This window comes from Olea europaea, chromosome 5, assembly GCF_002742605.1.
Source record: "Olea europaea var. sylvestris chromosome 5, O_europaea_v1, whole genome shotgun sequence".
In the NCBI taxonomy this organism is placed as follows: Eukaryota; Viridiplantae; Streptophyta; class Magnoliopsida; order Lamiales; family Oleaceae; genus Olea; species Olea europaea.
In genome coordinates, this window is record NC_036241.1 from 7785042 (window position 1) to 7795593 (window position 10552).

The 10552-nt window shown below is 33.0% G+C and overlaps 1 protein-coding gene and 1 long non-coding RNA gene across 2 annotated transcripts; both read right to left on the reverse strand.

Annotated features, from left to right (window-relative positions):
* Positions 1–2595: 2595 nt before the first annotated feature.
* On the reverse strand, positions 2596–4698 carry LOC111394537. Its single transcript, XR_002702634.1, has 3 exons — positions 3694–4698; positions 3459–3566; positions 2596–3387 (listed from the first exon to the last, which is right to left on the reverse strand). It is a non-coding gene; the product is annotated as an uncharacterized LOC111394537 (long non-coding RNA).
* Positions 4699–7742: 3044 nt separating this feature from the next.
* LOC111394201 lies at positions 7743–10324 on the reverse strand. Its single transcript, XM_023019965.1, has 8 exons — positions 9931–10324; positions 9761–9813; positions 9167–9568; positions 8971–9074; positions 8562–8879; positions 8379–8478; positions 8089–8290; positions 7743–7939 (listed from the first exon to the last, which is right to left on the reverse strand). Exons 1-8 carry the CDS (start codon positions 10322–10324, stop codon positions 7743–7745), a joined length of 1770 nt encoding a protein of 589 aa, XP_022875733.1.
* Between the last annotated feature and the right edge of the window lie 228 nt (positions 10325–10552).

Below are 10552 nucleotides of genomic sequence, written 5' to 3' on the forward strand. Positions count from 1 at the left end.
TTATCCTTGTGTACAAACCATTCCCCATGGGTATGCTAGAACAGTCCCATAGATAGCAGCCTGCATTCCTCAGAGTGGACGAGACGTTCACTCAATATGGAATAACAACGATAATTGTGTGTCTATGTTGGTTTAGAATATGAAGTGCAAGTGCAAAATGTATGTTTTTCGAGATTAACAAGATAAATGATCACTGACAATTGTCTAAAACAAAAAGTAACATATCTACCAAAATTGCCTTGTCGATAGCATCATTCCTTCCATCGGGAACGTCTAACACCCCTCTCTTATTCGCCTCAAAATTGCTTTAAAATCTCTGTATACTAAAAATACGGTCACTGTTCAATTGATTTTAGATGGGCTTGTAAACCGAAATGAATGTTGCCAACAATAAAAAACCTTTATCCCCAATAATAACTATTTTCAAGCACAAATTAAATACAGTTAAAATCAAAATAATTTTAACTAAAATAATAGACCTAAATAACAATAAGCAAACTAACAATATGCTAAAAAATTACAAAGGGAAAAATAATTTTCTTTTAAATCACACAAATTATGCCCAAAAATATTGTAAATATCCATAATTCATCTTTAGCACACAAGTTTAAAAAAAAAAAAAAAAAAAAAAAGGAAAAGCATTTTCAAGTTGAGAGTAAAAGATGAAAGTGAACCTCAAAAAATTAAACCCTAAACCCCGTAACTATTTCTGGGCACAAATAAAACTCAGTGAACAAACAACCCCAAAAACCTAAAATACTCAACCCAAATTAAATTTACTAAAGAAAACTAACAAAAAATAAATAAACCAAATAAAAAAAAACTAAATCACACGAAGAATAGCCAACATCTGTCTCAAAATGTAGTTTCATCAAGTCAAAAAAAAAAAAAAAGCATTAACAAATTGAGAATAAAAAATAAAAAGAGACACCGAAAATAAAACCCTAAACCCAATTTGCATTAACAAATTGAGAATAAAAAATAAAACGAAAACCAGAAAATAAAACCTAAACCCCAATTATTGCCATTTCCAAGCACAAATGAAATTCAATGAACTCTAGAAACTAAAAAACTCTACCAAAATCACAATTTTCTAAAGAAAACTATCAAAAAAAATATCAAAACAAATTTCTTTTTGTTATATCACACGAAGAATACACAAGACTCCAAAAATATGGTAAATTTTATTTCAATCTCTAAAACCTATAAGACTACACCTATATTAAAAAAATTTAAAGAAAGATAACAAAACAACAAAACTAAAACAAATACATTGTCTTTTAAATCACACGAAGAATATCCCAAATACGTCCAAAATTACACTAAATTCAATTTTTGCACTTCAAATCAAGGGCGGAGCTTGGGGACATATTTTTTGAAAATATTTTAATATTTCTTGCAAAACCTTGGAGATCCACCCATTCTTTAAGTCACTGACAACACGGTAAAATGGAGAGAAAAAAAGAAATAGAAAAAAGAAAGAGATAGAAACGGCATTACCGTTTATATGGAGAGAGAAATATAGCTTGTTCGATAGTAATTATAAGAATTGATTTTTTGACCATTAGAGAAAAGTAGGTTCCACCTGTGAGTGAATAAGTAAAAAATGACAGTTGGAATAGTAAAATAACGAAAAAATTTTGATTTTTTTGGGAGAAAAATTGCTACCAAACGGGCCCAAATTATCGTTCTTCGCCAGTTTGATGCTTCGCGAAGGCGACAAGTGTCCCTAGACTCTCTCTTTCATGTCTTGTTTATTTATTTTTCAAATTTTGAAAATCTTGGTGGGCTATTTTTTATGCGACTAAACGATTAGCCAGAAGTATTACAAATAAGGTCCCCAACCTGTTCAAATGGTATCAAGTTGGTCCTAAAACATTCATTTTTTAACATTGAAGTTCCTAATTGACAATTTTATTACACCCTTTCTTTTATTAAAAAAAACTCAACTTCTAAACCCTTTTAATTTAGCTAAAAATTATTGATAAAAAAATTGTATTAAAATCAATAATTAAATTTAATCACATATTACACACTACTAGAAAATGCGGCTTTAGCGATGGAAAGTTTCATCTCTGAAGGCAAATATTCCGTCAGTAGACCTAATTGTCGATGAAAATTTTCCGTCGACACAAACCATTGGTGAAAGTCATGTCAGTAGTTTTTTCGATGGAAACATAACCGTCGGTGATTATCGATAGATTTGCCTTCAAATACATATCCGTCAAAAACATCGACGGATTTGGATGAATGTTATTAGCGTCAAATATAGCGATGCCTTAGTTCAAGGGAACTACCAATAGATTTATTTCATTTCTATTTCCGTTGGTAAATTCATATGGATATTTTCATTTCTATTTCCGTTGGTAATTTACCTACAACATTTCCTTTGCACATTTTCGTTGGTAATATATACCTACAGTATTCCCTAATTTTGATGAAAATTTCCTACAAAAATAGATTTGATGCAAATTTGCTTAAAATTTAAAGAAAACGGCATAAATTGTTATATTGATTTATTATTGTAGTGAATTTAAATTATTAAAATATACACAAAAAAATACAGAATTACGAGTAATTTGATTTGAATTCTTCATTTCATAGATTCAAACTACAAAAAGATTTAAAATAGTTACTACGAACTTGCGTTCAACAGAAACCTTCCGAAGATGTATCAAATTATATCCTTGGAACATATAACAAAATAACAAAAAATAGTTCATAGGCCAACTAATATAGACATTATCGAGGCTTTGAAGATCATTGTGAGAGTTTAACAATGAGATTAAGGAGTCTGGCTTCCATTGATCCTACTCATGATCATTTTTTCAAACTCTATACGCTTCCTCTCGTCTTCATGCCTCTTTTCTTCCATTTCTTTTTCAAACTCTATATGCTCCCGCCTTACCTCTTCTATCTCTCGATGCATATCATCTTTTTCCTTTGTTAGCTCATGCAAGAAGATTGATGAGATTAAGGAGTCTGCCATCCATTGATCCTACTCATGATCATTTTTTCAAACTCTATATGCTTCCTCTCATCTTCATGCCTCTTCTCTTACATTTGTTTTTCAAACTCTATACGCTCCCGCCTTACCTCTTCTATCTCTCGATGCATATCATCTTTTTCCTTTGTTCGCTCATCAATCTTCTCGCAAGCATTGTGAATATGCTGTTTTAAGCTAACATCTCCATCATCATACTCCATAGATGGAACAAACTTAGATCTAGAAGATGTACTTGAAGCCAATAGAGAAGTACCAAGACCATACAAATGGTTACCTTTACTTGGGCCTTGGGTTGCTTCACACCACAATTCAATATCAATATCAGGTTGTGATAATAGCTCTAAACCATGCTTTAACTCCATAGAAAGCTCATACTTTTCCTACAAAAACAAATATGTCATAATCTATGCTATATGAACATGTAATAGAAATATATTTTATAGATACTTACACAAACAAGTCATGATTCATTATCAACATATTCTCCTTGTCCCTTGTTTCGCTTATGTACACATTTGAACAACTCTAAAGCATGTGGTGGTCGACCTAATTCTTTGCGCTATAAACCAACAACAAATAGATCATAGTAGATCATATATTCACCAATTTATATATTAAACAAATAAAGTAAGCAAAAACATACACGTTTAATTAGTTGTGTATCAAAAACATTCAAAGAGACCTACCATTTTATACTCGTTCACAACAATTGTTATCAAACCGAATATGTGCTTAGTCACTGTTCCTGATTTATGCGTTAGCCGATTATCGTGTTCAGATTTGGACTTTTTCTTCCATTCATCATTGTTCCATTTTTTTCTACAAGATCATTCCAATGCTCAGGGCTTAACCACTGTGGTCCATGTCCCTTCCAACAACAAATATATCATAGTAGATCATACATTCACCAATTTATATATTAAACAAATAAAGTAAGCAAAAACATACACATTTAATTAGTTGTGTATCAAAAACATTCAAAGAGACCTACCATTTTATGTTTGTGCACGGCAATTATTATCAAACCGAATATGTGCTTAGTCACTGTTCCTGATTTATGTGTTAGCCGATTATCCTGTCCAGATTTGGACTTTTTCTTCCATTCATCATTGTTCCATTTTTTTCTACAAGCTCATTCCAATGCTCAAGGCTTAACCACTATGGTCCATGTCCCTTCCAATCAACCGCATCTTTAGAACCACATTTTTTTTTCTTTTTTCTTTTTTTTTGTGTCTCTCTACCTCACAAAACATGTCCCTAAGTTGCACCTTTGAGGCAACTAACCATACTATCTTCACCTCCTCTTGCTTTTCTGCATCCCAAGTCTATTTATTCTAATATAATAACAAGAATTACATGAGAAATAAATCAGTGATAAGAAACACAAAACTGTAGCTTTTTTTGTTTTATAACCAGTCACATGAAGGAGCAAATATTTGTTCTTCACTTAGTTTAGCTTTATTATATAAGGTTCGTTAGATTTTTTCTACGTTAGCAAAACTTGACAGACTTGCATTTGACAACATATAGAAAAATTGTTTTGTGCATTTGATTTATCTAAGTCTCTTTACAGTTGCGTAAGTATGCATTTGCTGTGGATTTTATAGTAAAAGTGTGTGTGTAAATAAAAATTAAAGACAAACATCTTGTGAATAAACTTCTTGGTAACCAAACTACCATTTCGAACAATTTAAAACTCTCATACACGAAAAAATTCTAGATCAATAATTTAACAGCAAGAGAAGGACATGGAATAGATAAAGGAAGAACTGAACACACCATGTTAGTGTTGTCATCTCTGTAAGTTTCAATTTTCACCAACTTGACATTAGAATCCAACTAAACTAGTGTTGCTCAAAGTTATGATGCTTCGAAAGGGGTCGGATAGGATAACAAGTAATTGTACTATGTACTCTGCTACCAACTAAATTTCTAGATGAAACTCATTCACAGACAAAACACAAAAATAAATATGACTCATAGCATCATGATATTAAGTGCATTTTGAAAGCTGTTCAATTTTCACAACTTAATCACACAAAAATTCCAAAAAATCTCATTTGCAATCCAATATATACTGAAAAGAGAGAACTAACTAGTACTGTTGAAAATTCTGATGCTTCAAAAAGGGTAGGATATTATAACTATAATGCATCAACAGATTTTACAACACAACTGGTACAATGAATGGTCAAAAAAACCTCAAATTGTTTCCAAAAGAGCGTTCTTGTTGCCTTTGGTACTGCATGAAAGGTTAAGTAAGGCCCTCCAAGACATCGTAGCACTAATGTCACATGATGCGAATACGGTAATAAACCCGCATTCAATTAATTCTGACAAATGTCACGTGATATTGAAAATTCTGATGCTTCAAAATGAAGGTTTAAAAACCAGATGAGTTAATGTTGTCTTTTTAAGATAATTTTGCTCCATCTTGATCAGTTGACACTTATTTTTATAAAATTCAGTTCACTCCAAGCATATGAATACATTCATATCAACAATGATAATATTGAATATTTTTTGCCAATATAAGTACCAAATTGAAAATATGTTTTTACTCATTTTAGTTCCTTTCAAACTAAAAAAACTGCAACAGAGACATTATTACAAAAACTAAAAAATCATTAACAATGTGGTTTTTATTGTACTCTATTTGTACATACTATAGAATTATTAAGTGTTATAGAAAAGAAAGGAAATAATCAACAAAAAATGCTGACTTACTTATTTTTATCCTATTCTAAGATAATCTTTCCTGAGCCATCTACAGAGACATTTTTACCTTGGTTGGGACCCCTTGTCCTTCCAATATGACAACCATCTTCTTCCTCAGTAGAACCACTCCTTGTCCTTCCAATAGCCCACCTCTTCCTTGATAGAAAGTGACGGTTAAGACCCATATTGATCCCATTCTTCATCTTCGTTATCTTTTGGTCTATGAGGCCAATGTTTGGAGGGCCATCATACTGTAGACATCTTATATTCAATAGGGTTAGAGATATAGATAAAATTTTCACATATATGAAAGGGAAAAATATTGATTTTTCAGTAGTTTTGAAAAGTTTAAAGTGTAAATGTAAGAGAAACTTTATAAATATCAAGAGATTGAAACACTTTAAAGATAAATGAGAGAATACATGAAAATTTGGGAGGGAATTGTACAAAAAATTGGGAGGAAGAATTTTAGGGATTTGACATAGTGAAAAACTGGAGTGAATTTTTGGGATTGTGAGGAAATTTTTGGAGTGAAATATAAGGGGTTTTCAGCGTTCTTTTACTAGCCCCTAGGCAAATGACATATTAATTTTAGTGAATGCAAATACAATATTTCTACATGTTGGTATATGTAAGTGCATATCCGGTATGTGTTAGTTGCAAAATATGGTAATAGCATATGCAGTAAGCTATAACTACGGTGAGCACTATATACGGTAAGTTGCATATACGGTAGTCTGCCTGCAAATACGGTAGGCTGCAAATACGGTAAGCTGCTTGTAAATACGGTAAACTACATATATGGTATATTACATATACGATATGCATAATTCTGGTATCTGTGAACAAACCAGGATGTACATTACGTGGATCGAGGCTGAAATGAGGATAAGTTTGATCAAAGTGCTTCCATGCCTCACTAAGTACAGGATGCGACATTTCACCTTGCGTTAATTGGTTCTTTGAATGCCAAATCATGTGCTCTAATGTATGCCTTGACATATACAACCTTTGAAGCCTGGCGGTTAAAGGCAGATTCGTAGCACCTTGTGTGGAACTCTATGCCCTGATCTAGATACATTCTCTTTATACTGTGGACTACTACACTTAGGACATTGTGTCATGTTCTCTGTTTCTCTATAGTACAACACCCAATCATTAATACACGCATTGATCTTCACTATTCCAAGGCCTAGACTAGATAACATTTTCTTTGTTTTATAAAATGTTACTTCTAACTGGTCACCTTCTGAAAAAATTTCCTTAATTATGGACAACATGCGATCATAACACGCTGTAGGCATATTAGATTCAGACTTCAAATTCAAAAGTCTTGCCATTGTCAAAAGTTTGGTATGCTTACTACATCCATGCCAAATAGGTTTGTCGGCTTCTTCCAAGAGTTTAAAGAAATTTGAAGCTTGTTGATTTGGGACATGTTCACAGGAATACACTGATCATGATTGATAAATTTGTTGAACATTTCAGGGCCTATTGCATCCATTACCATATTTTGAAGGGTATAGTTTATTGTAACTTGTGCTACTGAGGATTCACAAACATCTGATGTATGATTAATGAATGGTTAACCATGTGCTATCCATTGCGTATAACCACTTCTAAATCCATTTTTGTAAAGATGAAATCTCACAGCATCTCCTTCTAGAAACCTCCGATTGTCACATTTAGAACAAGGGCACTTAATTTTATTTCCAACTCTTGGTTGTAAAAAGGCAAATTCAATAAACCCTTCAACTCCTTTAATAAATATATCAGAAAGAAAACTATTATCAGCTCGTTCATTGAAACATTTCGAATCAAATTTGTCTAAAATTGCATGCGTGTTTTTTTGTTGGTGCATTTCCAATCAAATTTGACTAAAATTTCACATGAGTTCTATTCATTGACGCGATTCCAATAAAATATGACTAAAATTTCACCAGGGTTTCGTTCATTGGTGTGTATCAAATCAAATTTGATCTACAGTTACTCGAGCAGGTTGCCGACTAAAAAGTGGTCAATCTTCTTGAGATGCAAGTTCTACCCACACATTGTACTCTTCATTCTTTGATTTGATTTCCTGTATATTGGTAACATTTTTTGCTTTTGTTTTCACAACCGCCCACCAATCAAGTCTATCTCTGGTCTTCGAAGGGGAACTCGTGTAATATACTTGTTGAGCTTGATGAGCAAGTATAAATACATCATCTGTAACTAGTTTTTTTTATGATTTATCTCGACAAGACCAAATCGTCGATGCACACTAATCCTACCGTCATTGTCAAACCATTCACATTTGAATAAAGTAAGCTTTTTTTCCAAGTTCTCCTAAATTTCAAGTTCTAGTATTTTAGTTATCAAACCATAGTAGTCAAATTCATAGTCATTAAGATAGCTTCCTAATACGCAAACACTACTATTCATTGTCGTCTTGTGCTTCCCGTAATCTAAAGTATGAAACTTAAAACCGTTTACAAAGTATCTGTTGTAATATCTCATTGTACGAGATGGACCCAAAGCCATAGCTTTTATATGAGGATCAACTATGTTGTTATCATCCAAAACCTGAAGATAAGAAATCATTAGCAGTAGAACATCCGTTTGGAAAATTCTTTGTCAAAGTAGTAAAGATATAAAGTACAACATTACTTACATATTCCCTCAACCAACAAGAAAAACGTTCATCACGTAAACGATCAAACTGTGCCTCAAAAACTTGAGGATAAACCATTTTCATATGTTTATCCAATTGCCTATACAATAATGAGAAACTGTATAAGCAACTACATGTGCCATAAACATGTGAAGGTAGGCATAGATGAGTAGAACTACTTACTCCACAAAAGGTGTGACTTCTTGGCAATTCAAGAGAACATAAAGTGAAGCTGCCTTGAATTCTTTATCTGTCATTAACCTAAAGTTAGAATGTTGGGTACCAAGTGGTCGTTCAGGCGTACTAAAAATTGATAGACATCCTTTGGGATCCAAAAACCCTCCGTCATCATTCCGTGGTACATGATTCAATCTTGTTTCAATATTTTGCTCAAAATATAGTGAGCAAAATGTTGATGTTTCCTCTACAAGGTATGCCTCTACTATAGATGCTTCAACATGAGCTCGATTTTTCACCTTCTTTTTCAAGTGGTGTAGAAACCTGTAGTATAAGTATTAAAATATATTTTCATATTTAATGTTAGAAAAAGATAATATAAAAAGTAAAGTATTAGGACCTCTCAAAAGGATACATCCAACGATATTGCACAGGACCTCCAACTTTAGCTTCATATGCTAAGTGAATAGGCAGATGTTCCATTGAATCAAAAAATGATGGAGGGAAAATCTTTTCAAGCTTGCACAACATGACAACAATGTTTTGTTCTAACCATTCCATATCTTTCACCCTCAAAACAGTAGAGCATATATCTCTAAAAAATGACTTACTTCAGTTAAAACTTCCCAAATTGGTTTAGGCAATACATCTTTAAATGCAATTGGGAGAAATCTCTGCATAAAAATGTGACAATCATGGCTCTCCATTCCGTAGAACTCACAATCACCTTTGATACACCGTGCAATGTTTGACGCATAACCATCAGACATTCTTAATTTTTTAATCCATGTGCAAACTTCTCGTTTTTGCTCCTTAGTTAGGCTATAAGCAACCTTTGGCATATACAATTTTCCTCTTTCATCCTCATATATGTGAAGCTCGAAACGATTACAATAAAGCTCTAAATCCTTTCTGGCCTTGAAATTGTCTTTTGTTTTTCCTTTTATATCCATGACTTTGTTAAAGATATTATCAAATACATTCTTTTCCATGTGCATCACATCTAATTGTGTCTGATGAGATTCGTATACCAATAAGACAACTCCAAAAATATGCTTTTTTTCCAGCCAATTATGGCACAACCAAATCCTTCTATGCCTTGTTTCTTACAAAATTTTCCTCTTGAAATGTTTGGAAGGTTCTCTACATAAATTGCAACTCATCACCAGTTAGCCGAAGTAGTGCCTCATCCTTTTCAACTCTACCTTTATAGAACTTGTCTCGTTGTTTTCTAAAGGCATGTTTGGGTGGCAAGAATCTACAATGTCAATAAAAAAAGACGTCTTTCCTCCATTTTTAAGTGTAAATGATTTAGTTTCACCCATACAATATGGACAAGACTTTAGACCATGTGTACTCCATCCAGACAACATACCATATCCCGAAAAATCACTAATTGTCCACATCGACGCAGCTTTCATATGAAAATTCTGCTTTGCATGCATGTCATATGTTTCAACACCTTCATCCCACAATATTTTTAGCTCATCTATCAAAGGACGCAAATAAACATCAAGATTTTTTCCAGGACTCTTCGGTCCCCGGATAACCATACTAAAAAACATGTTATCTTGTTTCTTGCACATCCAAGGTGGTAGATTATACACAGTCATTATAACTAGCCAACAAGAGTACTGCACATTAGACATGGTAAAAGGATTAAATGCATCCGTGCACAAACCAAGATGTACACTACGTGGATCTAGGCTGAAATAAGGATAAGTTGGATCAATGTGCTTCCATGCCTCACTATGTACAGGATGCGACATTTTACCTTGCATTAATTGGTTCTTTGAATGCCAAATCATTTGCTCTGATTTATGCCTTGACATATACAACCTTTGAAGCCTAAGGGGGTTAAAGGTTGATATCGCAGCACCTTGTGTGGAACTCTATGCCTTGATCGAGATACCTTTTCTTTATACTGTGGACTACCACACTTAGGATATTATGTCATGTTCTCTGTTTCTCTATAGTACAACATGCAATCATTAATA